The sequence below is a fragment of the Micromys minutus genome, assembly GCF_963924665.1.
Source record: "Micromys minutus genome assembly, chromosome: 14".
NCBI lineage: Eukaryota > Metazoa > Chordata > Mammalia > Rodentia > Muridae > Micromys > Micromys minutus.
This window is the reverse complement of record NC_137983.1, coordinates 47,528,263-47,549,801: the sequence shown is the minus strand read 5'-3', so window position 1 is coordinate 47,549,801 and position 21,539 is coordinate 47,528,263. Positions and strand designations below refer to the sequence as shown.

At 43.0% G+C, this 21,539-nt stretch overlaps 1 protein-coding gene and 1 long non-coding RNA gene across 2 annotated transcripts in view; one reads left to right on the top strand and one right to left on the bottom strand.

The window, feature by feature from the left end:
- Nucleotides 1-4,029: 4,029 nt before the first annotated feature.
- Nucleotides 4,030-5,941, bottom strand: LOC308429860. The gene is made up of 3 exons (XR_013975334.1): nucleotides 5,729-5,941; nucleotides 5,092-5,279; nucleotides 4,030-4,343 (listed from the first exon to the last, which is right to left on the bottom strand). It is a non-coding gene; the product is annotated as an uncharacterized lncRNA (long non-coding RNA).
- Nucleotides 5,942-6,091: 150 nt separating this feature from the next.
- Nucleotides 6,092-21,539, top strand: part of AGPAT5 (1-acylglycerol-3-phosphate O-acyltransferase 5) — a 41,799-nt gene continuing 26,351 nt past the window's right edge. Inside the window, exon 1 of the mRNA XM_080928882.1 lies at nucleotides 6,092-6,578. Coding sequence (XP_080785008.1) covers nucleotides 6,360-6,578 — 219 coding nt within the window. The 5' untranslated portion in view covers nucleotides 6,092-6,359. The remainder of the gene's footprint in view (nucleotides 6,579-21,539) is intronic.

Sequence of the window (21,539 nt, the reverse complement as noted above, 5' to 3'; positions counted from 1 at the left end):
CCTGTGGCTGGAGGGGTGGGTTCCATAGTTGAAGTTGACTTAGTAGCCTTGTTCCTTGTACTGTTTGGGTCCTACCAGGAATGTTGTAGACTTGCTAAATGCATCAAAGGCTTCTTGCTTCTCCCCTTGGCCTTGTGTTTTAGATGCCAACTTCAATTAAAAGAAAGAAAGAGGGAGAGAGGGAGAGAGAGAGAGAAAGAAAGAAAGAAGAAGACTTCCTGATCCAGACACACTAACTAGCACATGCCTGTAGTCTCTGAACTTGAGGTGACTACTCAAGCTCAGGACTGTGAGCCCAGCCTAGGAACCACAGGGAGACTACTTTAAAGGAAGAGAACCCCCAAAATGGCTCCTTCCATCATGTCACCGATTAATTCCTTTAGAAATACTAATAAATCATTTACATTTTAAATAGTGTTTATGTATTAAAAATGATTATTTTTAAGACAACAAAAACTTGGTGAGAAGGATGGTACTATTTGTTTTTATTTCTGCCAGTCTCTTTGCTGCCTGTATTTAGCCTGCAGCCGAGCTATTTTTTGGTTTGTGAACTGAGATTGGGAGGGGAACACAGGTTGGACATTTACTAGGCTGATTCACTGGTTACAACTTATCTGAATTGTAGAGAACTGGAATGCTGCAGGTCAAGAGCCCAATTATCTTGAGTTATCCTGAGCTCTTTAAATAGGCATTTACTGCCCACCTCCGTGACTTAACATCCTCATGGTTAGTAGGTCAATGCTTCTGTAATCTACAAATAAGATCTGTAGCTTTCATAATGCAAAGGCTAAGAATTCCATCAGATAACACCTGAAGCCTATAGCAGGGACTTACCTATTTCACAGTAGGCTGACTACTGTGACTACTGTGACTTCCAAAGCATCTGGAAAAGCAACTCGATTGGCTACTTTCTTTGTTGTGTTACTATAAAAACATGACGCTGTTACCATGTTGAAGAATGGTATTTGGTGGTACCCCAAATCTGTGTTCCCTGCCATGGCCACTTTGATTTGGCACTAGAATAAATGGTCTCTTATTCTCTTTGAAGAGAGGGGCTGTGTATTTTGCATCAGCCTGTTAAAGTCAATGAAGAAAATCTGACCTCATTCAGATGTGTTCTTGGAATAAAGCACAGCAGCTTAGTAGCCTTTTTCAAACAATGCCACCCATATTACACCAAAAAGTCAGGAACTCAAACTTCGTCAGAGTAATTTTTGTATTGTTACATTACCAATATAAGATAGACATCCAGGAACCTCTATGCTTGGGATATTTAGAAACTAGTCGCTGAGCTATATCGTTGAATGCTGAAACTTTTCACCATACGAATTTGGAAAGTTCTGAAGGTTGCTTTGACAGGTGTTGGTGACAGGGGATGCTTAGTGAGAAGGGGGTTCAAAAGGGCCATTGACAGTCAGCTTCCTTCCAGGCTTCAGAGGGGACGTGGCACATGAAGTTCTGTGTGAGCTTCCTCTAGTCAATGTGGCATGCTCTATAGCCTTTCTGATTCCAACAGCAGGTGCCTTCCAGGTCTGGAGACCCATTTGGGACAGAAATATCAGTGAGGTAATGACACAATAGCATGACTGGTCACAAAGCCCCTTCATAAATGGCCAGTGGTTGGCAGGAGCTTCCCAGTTCAGGAAAAAGCCAAAGACCTCCTGCGATGAGTAGACAATTCTGTTTGAAATCTTGGGATGACAGCTTGGGGACAGACAAATCATGATACACCTCAGGTTTTCACATGTACTTGTGCCTTGCAAGCCCTTCCCTCTGCCTGCCCTCTTGAAACTGTAACATTTTCAATTCCTTTGTATTTTTCTTCAGACACCAACCAAACTCATAAGCTTGCACATTCTAGATTTTCTTACTCCCTGAAGACGCTCTAGCAATACCACTCCCAGGTCATTTGCTGAAAGCCTGCCTATTTTCTTGACCCCCTAATTCAGAAATTATCTCTGGTTTGCGTACATTTTTTTCTCTTTCAAAATCTTTAGGCTCACAGTAACAAATAGTTACCCTGTTAGTAATGGGGAAAGAGAAATGGCTCCTCACTTGAGAAACTATGAGTTAGATAAACTCCCTGGTAGGCAGATGGAAAGGGACAAAGACTGGGTATTAAAGGTGGAGAAGAATGGCTAAGATCAAAAACTCAGGTGACAGCAGATGCTGGCAAGGATGTGGAGAAAGAGGAACACTTCTCCAATGCTGGTGGGGTTGTAAACTGGTACAACCACTCTGGAAATCAGTCTGGTGGTTCCTCAGACAATTGGATATAGTACTTACTACCAGAAGACCCAGCTATTCCACTCCTGGGCATATACCCCAAAGATGCTCCACCATGTTCATAGCAGCCTTATTGATAATAGCCAGAAGCTGGAAAGAACCCAGATGTCCTTCAACAGAGGAATGGATACAGAAAGTGTGGTACGTTCACACAATGGGGTACTATTTAGCCATTAGAAAAAAAATGACTTTACAAAATTCCTAGGAAAATGGATGGAACTAGAGAATATCATCCTGAATAAGGTAACCCAGTCACAAAAGAACACACATGATACACAGTCACTGATAATTAGATACTAACCCCAGAAAGCTCTGAATACCCAAGAAACAATTCACAGACCTTATGAAGCTCAAAAAGAAGGAAGGCCAAAATGTGGAAGCCTCAGTTCCTAGAAGGGAGAGCAAAACACTCAAGGGAGGAGGTGCAGGACCAAGTGGAAGAGCAGGGATTGAAGAGGGGATCCTTCAGGGGCTGGCTCACCTGAAGATCCACCCCATGTGCAGCCACCGAGCCCAAGCACTATAGCTGATGCTGGGAGGTGCTTGCTGGCAGGAACCAGACAGGGGTCCCTCCTCAGGGGCTCTGCCAGAGTCATGCAGCTGAGCATGCTGGCAGCTAACCATCAGACTGAGCACAGGGACCCCAGTGAGGGTGCTGGGGGGAGGGAGGGAATGAAGGAGCTGAAGGGTGTTGTGGCCTCATGGGAAGAACATTATCGACCAACCAAATCCTCCACAGCTCCCATGGACTAAAACACCAACCATCAAGCACGCATTGAGAGGCCCATGGCTCCAGCTGCATATGCAGCAGAGAATAGCAGTGTCTGGCATCAATGTGAGAAGAGGCCTTTGGTCCAGGAAGGGCACATTTTCCCAATATAGGGGAAGCCAAGGCACTGGGGTGGAGAGGGTGATTGGGAGCTAGTGCACCTTTGTGAAGACAAGTAGAGGGGGAGGGGGGATGGAAGCAGGGTGGGCAAAGGGTATAACATTTGACATGTAAATAGAGAGTATCTAATAAAAAATAAAACAACAACAACAAAACAAACAAAAAAGGAATATTAAAAAAAAAAAAAGGTGGAAAAGATCAAAAATGGCTGTTTTCTTCCTGACCCCCATGACTTGAGACAAAAACTCAAAACAGTTTAAAACCGAGGCCTTGTTGGCTTTTGTATCCCACCAGCAGGCCCCCTGCTGATGGACTGTTCAAGTTCAAGGCTTGATGAGGACGAGTTACACAACAGTTCTAGGCCAATCTGCTGTCCTGTATTTCTTCTAGGTGACCAACCCTAAATTAGGGAAGACGCTTCAGAGGCTTAGAAAGCGCAGTCCTTGAGAAGACTGGATTATTATTATTATTCTGGCAGAGTTTCTGCTGTACAGTGTATTTCTTTCTTTTCTGTATGTCTGCTGTGTCCATTTATCCCTCCCCCCAATACCTTTCTTCAACTGCTAATTCTGTGAGGTCTCTTGAGATTTCTCTGTGGTTATCAAAACAGACCTGACCAAGTCCTCTACCTTGAATCATCTTTGAGCCCCACCTTGTTTTTTTTTGTTTTCTTTCCTGAAGACTCTATCATTCTCAGCAGCCAGAGGAGCTTCCTGGAATTTTAGGGACTTCAGCTCAGGTTTAACCAGAATTAGTGGATTTGATGTTGAAAAGAATTTATAGTGAAGCATAGCTGGGATTTTTTAATTTTAAACAGATATTCTAATGTAAGCTTAAGCATGAGGGTTTTTTGTTTTGTTTTTTGCAGGAACACACACACACAGGCACACACTGTTAAGTATCATCTATATAAGCCATTAGTGGTTCTCAGATTATGCACCTTCGTATCTGTCTAGTTCTACAGCCGTTCAGTACTTGGGTGCATGCCATGAGCACCTGTAGAGGTCACAGAACAATCTTTAGTTCATTTTCTTCCACCGCATGGGTTCTGCGGATCACCAAGGTTTGCCAATCTTGATTGCAAATGCTCAGAGCCATCTTACTGTGTCCTCACCTCTGATAATCTTGCATGAGGTAGCTCCAGAGAGGTTTTAGACAGGATTATAACCTGATAAGGTAAAAGCCACTGTGGTTACACAAAGGGCTTAATACATGTCCTTTTTCCTCATACATTTCTACTGACATCCCTAGAAAACTGAAACTTGATGGTTGGGAAAGGGGAGGGGCCTCAGGCACTTAACTGTGCTGGAAATCTTGTCTTTTATGACAAAGGTTGACTCCTAATATTGTCAAGTAAACGGGTCATCCAACTATCTGGAGAATGTCATAGACGAACACAGGAAGAATCCCTGAATTTCCAGAGACCTGGTTGACTCAGTCCCTGCTTTTTGATGTGTGCCCCAATTCCTGTCTTCCTGAACTCTTGTTTGCCAATCTGGATCTTAGGTCCATCTGTCTAACAGTCCCTCTGTCCTTTTCACCTCCACATCTGCATTACACTGGACAGTTTGTCACATCTGTGACCCACAGCAGCCCAAGAACAGCTTCTTCCGTAAAGCTGTGTTTGTGGTTCATTTGTTATCAAGACAGACACTTACATCCCTGTCAATTTTCCCCAGCTCCCAAGGCTTTTAAAACTCCTTCCCTCTTCTTGACTCTTTGTGGTCACTATAACCTATATATACATATGTAAACACATAGAGAGATATACTTACTGAGTGATGTATGTGTGATCTGAGAGTTAATATTAGTAATTAAGATTGCAATAAAAGAACCCATGTTTGCCGTAGCCAGGGCTACAAAGTAAAGTGGGCCTTTTTGGTGCCACCAAAGCCATTGTACTTTGTGAAACTTACTTTTAATTCAGTACATTCCGACATTGTGAAAATATTAATATGTCCATCTGATATAATGTGCTTATGACAGGAGTCTTCTGTATGCCTTAAGAAGCGCACCTCAGAGATGATGGGAAAGAAACGCGGGGCAAGAGAGGAAGGGAAGTCCAAGGAAGCAGACAGACATGGCAGGCAGATGAGTCAGTGGTCTGGAAAGAGAAAAAACAAAGTGGCAGAATAAGCAACCTCAGGGTCACTTATAGAAACCAACATATTCACACAGCACACACATTTAAAATTGACAGATCTGAGCGTGTACCCTGACCTGCTTTCTTCTATACCTTCTAGTTTAGAACAATCTGGTCTCCATGAGTTAGGGCAGTAGGAGGACCTGGGCCTCTGGACAAGTTTTTGCTGCTACTTAACCTTTCTAGTTTTTTGGAGGGAACAGAACTTAATGATTCTACACGTACAGGAAAATGCTTTCCTATACACGGAAAGAAAAAACAGGAAGAAATGTAGGATATTAGGAGAAAGCAGAGCAGAAACAAGTTAAAGGGCAAGAGGCAATTGAAGGGCAACAGTTAAAGATTTGAAGGATCTAATAAAGGAAGATGATAGTCCTGTGAAGGGTCAACCAAGGGTACGGAAGTCTGACCCAGCCACATTCTCCAACAGCCAGGAGGAAGGAGCGCTTCCTATGCACGTGGGGACACGAGTGGCCCTCCGGCTCTTGAAGACGCTGCAGCTGTCCGTAACTTGCGCTCCACGACCTAGTCGGCCCCCGCGTGTCTTGCAGGGAACATCCGATTGTCCCCATGCTGTTCCCGAACGCCAGGACAGGCCAAAACCCACCACCTCACACCTTCCCGGGCTCCTCCACAGCTATAGCATCCGCAGTCTAGCGTGCGTCGTGACGAGACATGGAGCGGACCAATCAGAGCACGGGTTACGTCCCCAAGTCGGCCAATCAGGAGGCGCCTTATTACCTGGGAGTCCTGCCTCACCCCGCCTCCCCGCTGATAGGCGCGGGTCGCGCGGAGCCCAGCGAGCACCCTGAGGCGAGCGCGCCCCGCAAGCCGAGGCGTGCCCTTTCCAAGGCGCCGAGCAGAGGCCATCCCAGTCCCCGCCGGGTCCCGGGCCCCCGCGGCCCATGCTGGGGGCGGAGCCAGGGCGGAGGGCGGCGGCGCGGCCGGCCCCGCGCGGTGATTGGCGGGCGGCCGGCGGTGGCTGAGGTCCCGGCGGCCGCGCGGGCAACGCAGGCGAGTCGCGGCTGGCGAGCCGAGAGGATGCTGCTGTCCCTGGTGCTCCACACGTACTCTATGCGCTACCTGCTCCCGAGCGTCCTGTTGCTGGGCTCGGCGCCCACCTACCTGCTGGCCTGGACCGTGTGGCGGGTGCTGTCCGCGCTGCTGCCCTCCCGCCTGTACCAGCGCGTGGACGACCGGCTCTACTGCGTCTACCAGAACATGGTGCTCTTCTTCTTCGAGAACTACACCGGGGTCCAGGTGAGGCGCGGCCGCGCGGTGCGCGCGAGCCCCGGGGCCCGGGCGGCGCTGCCCGCAGCCGGGCGAGCACGTGCCGCAGCAGCCCGCCTCCCGCCGCGGGGGGAAGTTTCTGGTTCTCACTTCGGGGTTCCTTTTGGAACGTCCTGCCGAGGCTGAGTGTGTTCCCGGGTCCACCCCACCCCCCGCCGCGGCCGGCTGTTACTGCCTGTCTCGGTGCCTGCCAAAGTAGGACACTGAGTCCGAGGTGGTGATGCTGGGACTGGGTTCATTTGCACTTCCGAGGTCTTTTAGATTAGCAAGACCTCCAGGCGCTGACCGAAGTGACAGCTGTGAAGGACGAATCTTGCCTTGGGTTCCTCCCGGGTGAAAGCGAGAGCCCAGCGAGGAAATGAATACATTGGTTACAATAGGAGCCTGGCTGTGGATACAGTTCTCTTCAGCTTTGACTTGGCTTAGATGTGGGCTGATCTCTTGTCAGATTGCTTTCTTCTTGCTACTGTTTCTTTCTTTCTCCCCCCTTAGCCCCCCTCCCCTTGGAGATTGAACTCCGAAAACAAGAAAACAAGAAAGCTCCCCCAATGTGAATTAGTTATATGACGTCTCGTAAAAAATTGTATTTAAAAAGTTGCATTTTCCTCTTGGTTTTTTCGGTTTGAAAGAAGAGCTCTGGTTGGGTTCTCCCTGATGTATCTGTGACTTTCCCCCATTTCTCAGCTCTGTTCATTCTGTGTTGGGAGATGCTTTGAGGACTGGATCCCTTACTGAGTTTTGCTCCAATTGGAGATTATATCTGAGGTAGGGAATTAGGACCTCTCTGAATCACTATCTTTTAAGTATTTTCCCAGGAAACAGGAAAGTCACTGTTCCACATCAAGGTTTCTGAATAATTGACTTTTAGAATAGGATTTCATTCAGAAATTTCAGGAACTCCAGGCTGATGGTTTCTTACTTTACTAAGTATGTCAAGTGAATGTATGGTTTAATCGTGGTTACGTATTTAATGTCACTAGCAGAAGGGACAAGACAGCTGGGAGCACAACCTAAAGTTGCTGACCTTGCACATGACAAGTACCCCTTAGAGCCTCGGGGACCTCTACTCAAGTGCCCGTATTCTCGCTGCGGAGAAATTCAGGATGAGTCACAGTGAAGCAAAGTTAGTGAGTTTATTGATTGGGAGAGAGGACATGCACTTGAGGGGAGTCAAGTGCAAACCTTATACCCCTGGGCAGCTGTAGAAGTGATTTTTGGGCTTGTGAAGTTAATGCCTTAAAATTAAGATAAAGAGAAAAAAAATAAGTTCCTCCACTCTTTCCCATATGGACCTTAAAAAAGAAAAGAAACAAACCAGGATCTCAGCCTGTAGTCTTGGTAGTCTGTGTAGACTTCACAGGCCTCGAGCTCACAGAGATCTGCCTGCCTCTGTCTCCTTAGTGTTAGGACTAAAGGCATGAGCCACCATGTCTAGATTAAACTCTTTTTGTTACATGAAATTTAAAAGGGATTCACGATGGCACTGAGCAATTTACACACGAGGAAGAAATGGGGTTAAACAATAATATGGATCAAAATAAAATCAAAGTAATCAGCTGCAGATTGATCACAAGAGCTTAAGACATAAGCTTTTCTTCTAGCTTGGTTTGCTAGCAATACAGGTGATATTACATGTAATGGTTTTAGGAAATGTGTAAACAGTCTCCAGGCAGCTGTGTCTAAACTCTTGTCAACCAGTTCCGCTTGAGGAGGGAGATAGTAAGAGTGAGGGCCTCTTTTGCTGTCCAAAAGCAGATTGTATGGACATTGCATTGGATTCTGTGTGAATGTAGGTTTTCATTCTTGAGAACATCTTCATTGCTAAAATTCTGAATAATTTGTGATGCTTTCGAGTTTAAAAAAATCTCTGTGTGTGTGTGTACCAAATGCACATACATATTCATATGCATGATTGTGGGGGCACATGTGCCGTGGCATGTACGTAGATGTCAAAGGTCAACCTTGGGTGTTGATCTTTCCATTCTACTTAGAGTCAGGTTCCTTGCTCACCACTGTGGACCAGCTTAGCTGCCTTTCGAGTTTCCGGATTCTCTCCTGTATCTGCTTCCCATCTCACTGCCATTCAGACATGCCGTGAATTACAAGGAGATGCATGTCTGGCCTCACATGGGTTCTGAGGCTCTGAATTTGGGTTCTTATGCCTATGTGACAAGTGCTTTACCTTTATCTGAGATCTGCCCATCAGTATACAGCCTTTCAGGTTTCTTATTACTACTGAAAGTGAGCAATGTGTCCCCTACCTTTAGGGTAAGTAATGGGACCTTTGTAAGTTTTGCTTTTTTCACTAACTCGAAATCCATTGAAAAGGGACTAGGGACTGAAGAGATGTTAGTAGTTAAGAGGACAGTATGTTCTTACAGTGGACCTGGGTTTGGTTCCCAGAACCCACATTGGCTGTTTCTCGATTACCTGTAGCTCTGACACCTCTGACCCCCATGTGTACCAGCCCTCACATGCACATATGCCCTACCCCCTAGTATATATACTTCACACTATTTTTCATCCTAATAAAAAGAAAGAAAAGTTTCTTTAACATTGTGAAAAGCCCATTTCTTGAGGCTAAGACAGCAGATCACTCCAAGCTTAATGGTTTAAACGCATCAGTTTATTCTCATAGCTTGGAGGCCAGAGTCTGACATCAATTTAGGCTGAATTACCTCTAGGATTTTGTCTTTTTCAGTTTCTGGATACCGGACAGTTTCTTTGACTAGAAGCCCATCTGTATTGGCCTCATAGTCTGCGGTTTCCTCATTTCTGTCTCAGGAGGTCTCCACCTCCCTTCATGCATTGGGACATTTGCCATTGGGTTGTAACCAGTAGGCCCACCTGGATAATCTAAAGCGATTTTGGTCGCAAATCCTTCATTTCATTCTCAAGACTAGTTAAACACAAGACATGTATTTACTTGTGTAGGTGCATGTGTTCCATGAGGCCAGAGGGCAGTGTTCAGGAGTCACTTCTTGCCTTCCATCATGTTAGTCCTAGGGATTGGATTTGGCCTAGAAGACTGTGAAATTGAGAGTGAGCTGGGGTTTCATTAGTGGATATTTTCAAAGTACGAAATGTACACAGCTTTGAAGGCTTAGGATGTGGACGTAGAGTTTTGGGACCACCATTCCGTCCTTTAAAATGAGTTCTAAATGCTTGATATGTTGTTGCTTCTTAGTTGTTTACATATGGAGTATAAATAAATACTTAGTTTTACATACTAAGACATTTTTGTTTTTGCTTTCCTTGATACATAAATAAGAGGAGGCTGCTGTCCTTTGTCCTGGTTACCTTAGTCTCCTATAATAACATTTTTTTAAGTTTATGAATTTATAAATTTACCTCATATATTCTTTAAGCAAAACATAATTAGATGTAGACTTTTTGATTCAGCTGAATTCTTAATAACAACTGACTTCTTGCTCATGTTTTGGTACTCTCTTAACTTTTTAAACATTTATTTATTTTATCATTTTTATGTGTGTATGAGTGTTTTGATTGAATGTCTGTATGTATGCATGTATGTATGTGTACCACAAGCCTGCTTCCAGAGGCCAAAAGATGGCATCGGATCCCTTGGGACTGGAATTACAGAAGGTTGCAAACCATCATGTGGGTGCTGGGAATTGAACCTGAGTCCTCTGGAAGTGCTGTTAACTGCTGAGCCAACTCTCTTACCCTCTTTTAATTCTTAATTGATTCTTAAATGACTGTCTCTTGATAGCTGATAGTGTACCAAACTCAACAAAATGAACAGACCCTTCAAACCATACCTCATATCTTAGATGCGACATATTTTTTTTAATTTCAAACTTTTATTTATACTTTTATATGGTCAGATCACAACTGATTTTAAGATTATTTCTAGACAGGTTCTTTATAAAGACAAACAGAATAATTTAAAGTCTTATAAGTGAAAAATATTTTTAAATTATGGCAAATATAAAATCCCTGTAAATACCTTCTTGGTATCAGTTGATTAGCTTAGGCTAATAGCCCCAGTTGCCCCTATATCACAGATGTGAGGAGGTGGTAAATTTTCTGTTGAGAGTTTATACATGGCAGGATGAAGACACTGAAATTTGATTTTGCTTTTGTACAAAGAGACTTGGTTTGGGTTACCTGGAGACCCAGAATAAGAAGCCATGTGTGCCCTTCAGCAAGAGTTGAAAACAAACCTGTAGGGAACTGAGCAGAAAGTGTTTAATGCTGGCAGAGGGTTGACTGGGATACCCCCCAACAAATGACAACTGTGTTACTGCCATCTTTAGTTGAGGTAAAGTGGACTTACTCTAATCAAAGATTCTAGATGAATATTCACATAGACTGTAGTAGTCATGATAAAAAAAAAGAAATATCTTTCTCTTGTTTATGTTTTTTATTTTTCAGACAGGGTCTCAGTCAGTAGCTCAGGTTGCCTTAAATTCACTTGAACTTACAGTGAGCCTCCTACTTCAGCATCCCAAGTCCTAGGATTACAAAAGCAAGCCACCACACGTGGCTTTAACATTTTGAGTGTATGTTTGTGTGTGAACGTGAGTCTTCAGATGAATATGCCCAGGTGTGCATACAGGGAGGCCAAATCAGGATGTGGATTGCCTTCCTCTATTGCTCTATGTTTATTGCCTTGACATGGGGTCTCTCAACTCAACTAGAAGCTTGCCATTTTCACCAAGTCTAGCTAACCAAAACTTTCTTAGGATTTGCCCATCTGTCTCTTAAGTTCTGAAATTTCAGGCATGTGCAGACATGCTCAACATTTCTTAGACATGGGCACTTATGGTTCAAAATCAGGTCCTGATGCTTTGCAGAGCAAGTTCTTTTACCTATTGAGTCTTCACTGCAGCCATTTTAACTCTTTTTTTAAGTTATTAAAAGTTAATGTGAATGGGTCAGTCAAATGGCTTGGTGGTCAAGGACACCCATGGCCAAGTCTGATGACCTGAGTTTGATCCCCCAAACTGACATAGCAGAAGTAGAGGACTAGTCTCGAAAGTTGTTTTCTAACCTCCACAAATACAAGCTCAAGTACTCACTCCCATACACAGATATATAGGTAAGTGGGTAGTAGGTAGGTAGGTAGGTAGGTAGGTAGATAGATAGATGATAAATTGATGTGGGGTTAGAGAAATGGCTTAGTGGGTAAGAGTGTTTATTACTAAGTATGAAGACTCAAGTTCAAATCCCTAGCAACCACATTGAAAGCCAAGCATGGCTGTGTGTGTGTGCCTGCAGCCCCACCGCTGTGGTGGATGGAGACAGGAGGATCGTTGTAGCTTGCTCGCTGCCATCTTAGACCCTTTCTTCGGGGAAAAAGGTGGAGAGTGATAGAGCAGAACAGGAGAGGTTCTCCTCTAAACCTCATGTGTGCACGCGCCACTCACACTCGCTCCCAAAGATTGATTCATGTTTTCAAACATTAGAATATTTCTCTTCTCATTGCGGCAAACCCAATAAAAGCTGTTTATTGGTATTTGCAGACCAGCATCTAGTGATTAAGTGTGTGTCTCCTCAGTACCTGGTGAATGCTTTTGCCACCATTGTACTGCTTAAATTTGCTATTAACAATTAGAATTTACTTTAAAATATATTTCCCTTTAATGGCTTTGACTGCTAATTTCATCTGGCCCGAATCCTAGCACTGATAAGATACACGATTCTTGTTTACAAATTTAATTTTGGAACCCTGCCTGAGTAGCTAGGATTATAGAGGCCTGCACCACCACTCTTTGGCTGAGATACTTTCTGTGTGCCGGCTTACATTATAGAACAGTTTGAAAGTCCAGGGATAAGCCAGTGTTTAGGACTAAGGCACTGCTGTTGATGTACAGTGAGCAGACTCTAACTTCTCATCCTTAGCTTGCACAGAGGCTTCTTTCAGATTCTCGGAAACAAAGACTTTCTACCTGGTGGCCAAATAAACTGGTTCATTCTTTCTTTGGCGCTGTTTTGTCGAGCATCCTAAACTCTTCCTGAGTCAAGTTTTACATCTGAATCTTGCTGAAGGCAGCTAAATTCCTGGGATGAAATATGTTTACTTAGAGGGGACTCACAGGTTATCCAATCTGACCCTTGTATCTGGTCTGAATTCTTTCCACATTCTGCCCAGATATTCATTGGAATCCACTATCAATGATCTTTTGAAAAATGTTAATTGTTTTTAAAAAAGTTGTTTATGTGCTCAGTTTTGTACCCCTTTTCTTATTTATCATCCCTGTGATTCTTTAAAACCCTAAATAACTTGCTTTGTTTATCTGGGAGCTGTAGAACTGGGTGGACCGGGGTGTGCCTTTGCTTAGGTAGAATAAGCAAAACCTTTGGTTCAGGAAATTGTTTCCCAGGTGTAGTTCTAGTCTAACACAACTTAAATCTAGCTAAGAAATTGGTTAACACGAGATTTACAAGACAATTTTCAAAAATATGATTAACATTTTGTTTCTATATCTTTTGTATCTTGGTTTTTATTCTTTGAGAATATCCTGTATTGTGGCCATATTCTTTTTCCTCTCCCAGTTCTTCCAGACCCTCTCCCCACGTAGCTTTGTTGTTGTTTTCCTTTTTTATTGATTCATCGTGAATTTCACACCCTGACTCCAATACCAACTCACCTTCCCATCCTCCTGCAGCCACCCTCTGCCAAAGAGAACAAAAAGTAATAATAAAAAAAAAGAGAACAAACAACAGCAAAGTCTCTGGAAGCTTCGGTGTGTCACGGTATGTCCCACAGTGTACCCTTTTGCTCAAACAGCTTTACTTGCAAATGCTCATTGTAATGAGTCATTGGTTTGGTTTGAAGCCTCTGGCTTCTGCTACACTATCAATCCTGTAGCTTAGGATCCCCTTCACACACTCCAGCAGTTCATAGATGAGGTAGGTGTTGGTGTGGGCCAACTCGGAGTCCTGAATTTAGGCCTGAGTGGGAGCTGAGCTGGTCAGCCGCCAGCTTTCCTGCACACACACCACCAGGGCCAGCTCTACTGTCAACAAGAGGCAATGCCAGCTCTCCTGGTCTCAGTGTTCTCAGGGCCAGCTTTCCCACACTGCCCAGTGCCATGCTCTCCTGAGTGCTACATCTGGTGAGGGGTGTGGCTAGCTGTGGGCAGTTCTCGGACATCAACATGGCTCCAGGCAGCATTGACCAGGCATATTTGAAAGGCTTTGGTGGTAACATGGGCCATAGATAATGACACAGACACCCAATGATGCAGAGTCATGGTGTTAGGGGAAGGATGAAGAGAGTGGGGGGCATATGGCCCATGGACGTGCGTCGAGGCCTGGGGGCAAGGAAGATGCCTCTGGGGGGGGTCCATGTTGGGAATCCCTTCCCCCTGAGGGACCAGCCACACAACGGTATAGTACAGAATAGTTTATTCAGGTCATGGGAGAGTTAAGAAGGTGGTAGAGGCAGAGAGAGAGAGAGAGAGAGAGAGAGAGAGAGAGAGTAGAGGAGTAGAGGCTGGCCATGAGCACGTGGGAGAGAGGGAGAAGGGAAAGGGAAGTGGAGGGGTAGGAGTGGGAGAGCAAGGCTGCAAGAGCACAAGAGCAAGAGAGGCCAAGAGAGAGAGGAGGGGGCAAGCAGCCCCTTTTATAGTGTCAGGTCACTGGGGTAGAGCATACCTGGCTACTACCGGGTAATTGAGGGGTGGGGTATACCTGGCTGTTGCTAGGTAAATGAGGGGTGGAGTTTACAGAATCCCAATACATGGACCAGGACATAGCCCTTGGCATTAGTATGGGCTAGGACCTCACCATGGTCTCAGCTCACGTCAGTCTGTTCCTCAGCATCCTGGTTCCTCCAAATCTGTCTCTCTTCATTGTGCACACTCTGTTCCACTTCTCTTTTCTTTCCCATCTCTCTGACACGTACTTGTTTATTTGGTAGTGTTCTTTGCTCTACCCACGAAGGTAGGGGTCCTCTGGGTGTCCCCTAACCCACAAGTGCCTTGTGGTATTGGATGGGGCTTGTGAACTCTTTTAACACCTTGTTTGTCTATTTTATGTAACAGATGCAATCAAACATTAAAGCATTTGAGAAAGCCACATTTTCTTACTGCTTACCGTACACACACCTTCCTTAGGTCTGTAAGTAGTTTATTGTGAAACTTTAGATTTCTTTCCAAGAGCTCTTGTACATAGATATACTTTTGAGGAGCTGAGGGAACTTGGGAATTGACACTTCTTGATGGAGCTAGAGGTCAATTCTTTCTGAATTTTCACGTTACGGTTTCTTAGACAGTGGTTGGTAGTAATGGGCAGAGAATACAACACTAAGTAATACTTTTCCTAAAGGGTTTTGGGAACTTAGGTCTTCACTTGTGTGTCCGTGGTTCAGAATTCACATGTGCACTCTGTCAGATGCTGTGCTGGGGTCTAGTGGGTGAAGAACTATGGAGCTACTGTTCTAGTGGGGAGACAAGCAGTAACAACACCATTCACATTGGCTGTGCTATGTGTCCTGGCTGAGCCTAGTGGGTGGACGGTAGACGGTTAGAAAAGTTTTTCTGAACAAAGTGTCAGAGCAAGCGCCCTGAAAAAGGACACGTGTGGAAGGTATTAGGACAATCCAGGTAGAGATGCTGGTTGGTGTGGTGAAAGACTTCATGTGGCGAGAACGGAAAGAATCCTTCCAGGTCTATTTTAAAAACAGCTAATATGGGGCCAGAGAGGTGGCTCAGAGCTTAAGGGCAGCTACTGTGCTTGCAGGTGACCTGAGCTGGCTTCTGTGTCTGGTGGCTCACAGCCACCTGTGACTCAAGTTCCAGAGGGATCCAATGCCGCTGGCTTTCTCAAGCATTCATTTGCACACGGCCGTGCACCTGTACACACAATGAAGTTAAAAATAAGGTCTTAGGAACAAAACAGTGACAAATACGGCCTTTCAGTTGGTAACAGAGCCTTTGCTGAATGCTGCTGTATATTGCCATTCATCCTTACGTAGCAGACAGCATTCTCTTAGCTTATAGACATCACACAGGCCCAGACCATTCTGTAGTCTTCAGGGCAATCCAGTTTGGGAGCTTTGTTTGAAGACGTGTTTACAGGTGATGACTGAAGTGAGCTCACTGTTCTTGGGGTATTCGAGCTACAAAAGCACAGTTGCAGAAAACACTTGCTCTCTGACATGGTTGGATGGCTGCTTACCAGCTTTTCCAAATAGAGGGGAAGGACCTCAGAGTAACTTCTTGGGTGTTTCAAATGTGCTTCACTGCTTATGATAAGTTGTTTTGAATCTTCACTTCAAGACAACTCACATAGTTACATGACGGGAGGCAAAGTGGTTCTCAGTTGATGCTAGAGGGAACGTGACACCAGAATTGCTGTGAAGACTTGAGGCTCGGCAGGCATCTAAGGCCACCGCTGCTATGTCCTGCCCTGCAGTGCCATTCTGTTTCACCCAACTGTTCTTTTTTGCATCATAAAAATAATCTCTATAGTGTATTTAAACTGGTCCTCTGTATACTTAAGGTTCAGACTTGTGCAGTTCCTTACTTTGTGGGTCATTAACATCATTTTGGGTAAAATTAGTATGTCATAATGTATATATTGTCTCCTCTGCAAGATCGTAGTCAGTAAAAGGAGAATGACCTTCCTTTTGAACACAAAGGACAATACCTCGCAAGGAATCCTGTTCTAGAAGTTCTGTGACCCTGAAAGTAAAAAAAAAAAAAAAAAAATTTTTTTTACTTTTAAGGAATGGGGGCTTTTGGATGGTTTGCTAAGATGATTGTGTTTATGTAACAAGGTTCACATTCACTGAGACTATTGAACCCCAGGAATATGATAAGATGGGTAAAGCAAGACAGTATGAAAGAATTCTGGGACTGCCAAGAAACATAGAAACTTTTGTCTGAGGGTTTAAAAGCCTGTGGTTTTGGAATTTTTAATATTGCAGTGCACCAAGGTTTACTTTGTTTCTCCTGCGGCACTAAAGACAAGTACAGATAGAAGTGTTACAGAGGTATTGGAGTGTCTCTGTACATGTACAAGGTCATTCACACGCTTGCAGCTTTGCTGCCATGTCTATGGAAATTCTAGGATAAGAAATTAATGACTTCACATCTAGAAGAGTTATATTAGGTTCTAGTCATGGATTAGGTTAGGGACCAGTGTTGTACATTGGTAAAATGGCTGTCATTCAGGATAGAAAGAAGTTGGTTAATAAGAAAAAAGTACCCGAGTAATGAGATAAAGACCAAAATAAATATATAAACAAATAACTTTGGAAATAAGGAATAATGCAGCTGAATCTCAAAGGGGTTTTGTTTTGTTTTGTTTTGTTTTTGTGAGGTCGGAGCTGTTCTTTGTATTAATAGGTGACTCTGAATTATATGGATCATGGTGAATGTCACTTTTCTGTGCACCTATAGAATGTTTCCTTTCTGAGGGATATTTTTTATGTTTTTGTATTATTATTCTTAAGTATTTCTTACATATTGTTCTTATAGTTAGTATTCAGAGTATAAAAAAGTTTCTTTAAAACAAGACATTTTGTTTAATTTGGGTAGGTTCTTATTTAGCTCAGGCTGTCTTCTAACTTATTATGTAGATGACCTTGAACTTTGAAGCCCCACCTTGGGGAATGGTGCCAGGATTTATGTGGTGCTTAGGATCAAATCCAGGGCTTCACGTATGCTAGGCCAGCACTCTACCAACTGAAGTGTATCCCCTGGCCTTAGATGTGAACTTTTGTGAAGAATACTTGTTAAGACATCAGGATCTTGGAGTGAGAAACTTGTGTATTATGCCGTTTCCTTTGTCACACTGTAGCAATTCAACTTCTCAACCTCAGTTGAGAATGGAATACATTTGGCATTTTTTTTTTGAAGATTTTAATGGTCAATCTTCACTGTTAACTTGACTGGATTTAGAATCACCTAGGAGATGTGCTTCTGGGTATGTCTATGCGGATGTTTTCAGAAAGGGTTAACTGAATGTGTCCTCATCTGATAGGGTGGGGCCCTGAACTCAATAAAAAGGAAAAGAGAGGAAGAAGCTTGGTGAGCAGCAACATTTATCTGTTTCCGGTCCCCAGACACAGTGTGGCCAACTGCTCTACACTTGTGCCTTGCTACATTGAAAGACTGTATCCTTTCTTAAACTGAGGCAAAATAAATCTCTGCTCCCAGGATTCTTCTGTGTAGCCCTGGTTGTCCTGGAACTCAAAGGTCCACATGCATCTGCCTCCTGAGAGCTGGGTCTAAAGGAGTACCCACCAGGCCTGACTAAAATAAAGCCTTCTTAATAAGATTTGTTTATTATATATGAGCACACTGTAGCTGTCTTCAGATACCAGCAGAGAGCATCAGATCCCATTACAGATGGTTGTGAGCCACCATGTGGTTGCTGGGATTTGAACTCAGGACCTCTGGAAGAGCGGCCAGTGCTCTAACCACTGAGCCATCTCTCCAGCCCCCAAAATAAAGCCTTCTTAAATTGCTCCTGTCAGATACTTTGACACAACAATAAAAAAATTAATGCAAAGACAAAATGAGATAATGTTTTTTTTTTTTTTTAATTCAGAGAATAGTAAGTAATAGATGGTGAGAAAATAAATGAACCTTTCTGAAGTAAGGACAGTATTGAGAGACATGAATACTGATTGCATGAGTCTTGTGATATGTAAGTTTCTACTCATTTCACATTGTAATTGTGCATTCAGATCATTAATCAAATAATTACACTTACCAATTTAACCTTGTTACAAAGTATAATTTTACTATTTAGTAATTAAGTAAATTTATTATTTATTTAATGAAACATTTCAAACTGGACTCAGAAAAAGATCACAGGTTTTGTACATATTATAGTAGAAATCCCTTAATAGGTGGAAATCCTTTATCTCTTTACAAGGACATGTCTAGAACACGTCCTTGAGTGATTTCATTAAGCAAACAGGAGGAGGTGTCAGTATGACCTTTCATACATACATACAACAGGTGAATGTATTTTTTTAAATATGTAGGAATTCTCTAAAATAACTAGTATAGTAAGTACACAAGCCAGTAAGTCTCTTATTACTATAAAATATTGTGCAATCGTATGTGCAGTTCTTTCATGTGATTGGCACTGGAGTGGGTTTGTTAACATCAGCATTTACCCATGCAAGATGGCTATCGTACAGGGCTTGGAAAGCTTTCAGCTTCTTTGAAACCAGTAGGATTACTTCACCAGTTGTATGTGCTGTCCATGGTTGGCTAGAGTGTTAAATGACACATGACTGTTTCATGGACTTAAAAACAAATTAAAGAATTCATTTCAAATAATTGTAAGCACAGAGTTTAAGTTGCACATGCAGTCTTAGTGAATGTCCTTATAGCTGCATTTTGTGTAATTGGAGGGATATGGACCAGTTAGCTATTTCTTTTGCTTCATGACAGGTTTGAATGAAAAGTGTATTAGATACAAAAAATAATTTAGCTGTTGAACACGAACACACACACACACACACACACACACACACACACACACCCTGTATGCCATCACCCCTGGCACTGATTTTTATTAGATAAGTGTTCCAGGTGTAGCAGGTGTATATGAGGTAGTTTATGTGATCTTACTTAAGTACTGCAATCCTACGAGAAACAATTCTATTATACTTTATTATACTTTATGGTTAACAAGATAGGTGCAGAAAAGCAGATACATCACATCCGTTTCTTGTGTACAGTGGAGTGGGCTGGGATTCAAATGTAAGCCTAACTTGTGTCTAATACCTTGCAGCCTGTGGTCTTAGTGATGGCCATGTTATAAAAGCACCCTCTTCTGCAGATTGGGACTGCCAAGGCCTGTGAATTAAACTGCCAAAGGCAGATTAACTGTAGAGAAAGTGTCCATTGTATTGATACTACTATTTTTACATAGGAGGGAACTTGGAAGAAATGAGAAACCCTAGTCAGGGGGTGTGGAATTATGCAGTGACTGATAGGAAGGAAACTATGGGATAGCAAGTATGGGAAAATGATGGCTACACACCTCAGGGTGGTCACACAGACTCACACTGGCAGCTCAGGTCTCGCTGCTGGTGAAGGGGACTGCTTTGAAAATGGGAAGTTCGTGTCCTCTTTAGAGGAAGTAATATCCCAGCTGTAGGCTGAAGACTGAGGGCAGAGAACTTTTCTTCTGCTTGCTAGTTCTTAACTGTTTTCACTCAAAATCATTCTTATGCCAAAAGGGCATATTTTGGGTCAAGTTATCCTTTCAACAATATCATTTATATTTGAGAACAATGAGATGTTTTTCCCTCACTATGTATTATATTTCAACTCTTTCATGCCAAACATAGTGGACTTTGCTGAGATAAATGAAGAACACACCTTTAAATTTCCAAGTTCTTCTGTGTCACCGTGACTAAAACACATGACAGGGAGAAGTGGTTTATTTTGCCTCCCAGTCTTGGTGATTTTAGTCCCTCACAGCAGAGAAGCCTGGCAGAATAGCTCAGTTGGCAACTGGAGTGGGCTCACATGATAATGGACCAGGAAGTGTAAAACAAAGCCAGAACTAGGCCCTAGTAACCTACTTTTGCCAGCTAGGCCCCACTTCCTGAAGGTTCCACCTATCCCCCCCAATAAAAACAGTGCCACCAACTGGAGGACAAACACCCCAAACATAAGCCAGTGGGGAGGGGGGAAAGAAAGAGAGAGAGAGAGAGAGAGAGAGAGAGAGAGAGAAAACACCAGCCCTCAAGTAGTTTACATGAACAAATTTAAAACTGTATAACCAGAAAATTACTTTTTAAGAGTATTTGATTTGTCCCCATCTAATTAATTAACTGAAAAAAAAAGGAAAATGAATTCCTTTCTCTAAAGAGACCATTTGTTTTTTAGTGTGTGCGTGGGCATGCATGTATCAGACTTGGGTCATCAGGCTTGTCAGCAGGTGTCTTTATACACGAAGTCATCTCACTGGCCTTAGAAAAGTTTTGAAAAAAAATGAAGAATCTAAAGTCACTTAAATGATTATATAAAATTTAAAAACATGCTTTTATGTGCCTTGTATTAAAAATGGCATGTGAAATACTTTGATTAAAGTTACTAAAGTAAATGAGAACTAGAAGGTTCACACAATGGTGTCTTTAAAAGTCTCCAGTGCATTTAATATGTTCTCTTTATGTTTATTTTAAGATTTCTTTCATGTTCAAAAAGAGACATGGTTTACTAATGATTCATATAACTGATTCTGAACATCTGTCTGTTGGAAACTATCTGGTTTCTTGAGTTTGGGATAAAGGACAGGCCATAGGGGATCACAATTGTCATCAATATGTACAAGGCATTTTTGACCCTCTCCTAGGACTGTGAGTAGGACGTGTGTAGTGCAAAGCAGCCATGAAGCCAGCGTTTGGGTTCAAGGTGGAAAGGCATTGGTGACAAGTGAGTAGCCAAGAGAACGGCCCCATAGAGAATCAGTAAACCAAGGGCACAGGCAATCACACAGTGATCTGCAGTTTTTATCTCTAGATAGTTTGTAAATTTTTTAAAAGATTTATTTACTTATTTTACACTGCCTCTTGGTGACTTCAGACACACCAGAAAAGAGCATTAGATCCCATTACAGATGGTTGTGAGCCACCATGTGGTTGCTGGGAATTGAACTCAGGACCTTTGGAAGAGCAGTCAGTGCTCTTAACCACTGAGCCATCTCTCCAGCCCCAGTTTGTAAATTCTTAACCCCTTAAAAAATTCCCCTCTGCAGATCAACTGCCCTGAAACTCATTGTAGAAGTTCAGGATGGCCTCACATTTACACAATCCTTTTGACACAGCTTCCCAAGTGCTGGGATTCCAAGTATAAGCCACCATGACTGCCTTCTTAGCTTTTTAAATTTTGAAAACACTACAACCATGTAATTAGTTATATACTTGTTAGTAAAATAATAGTAAATGGGACTTGAGAGCTGGCTCAGGCTGCTTTTCCAGAGGGA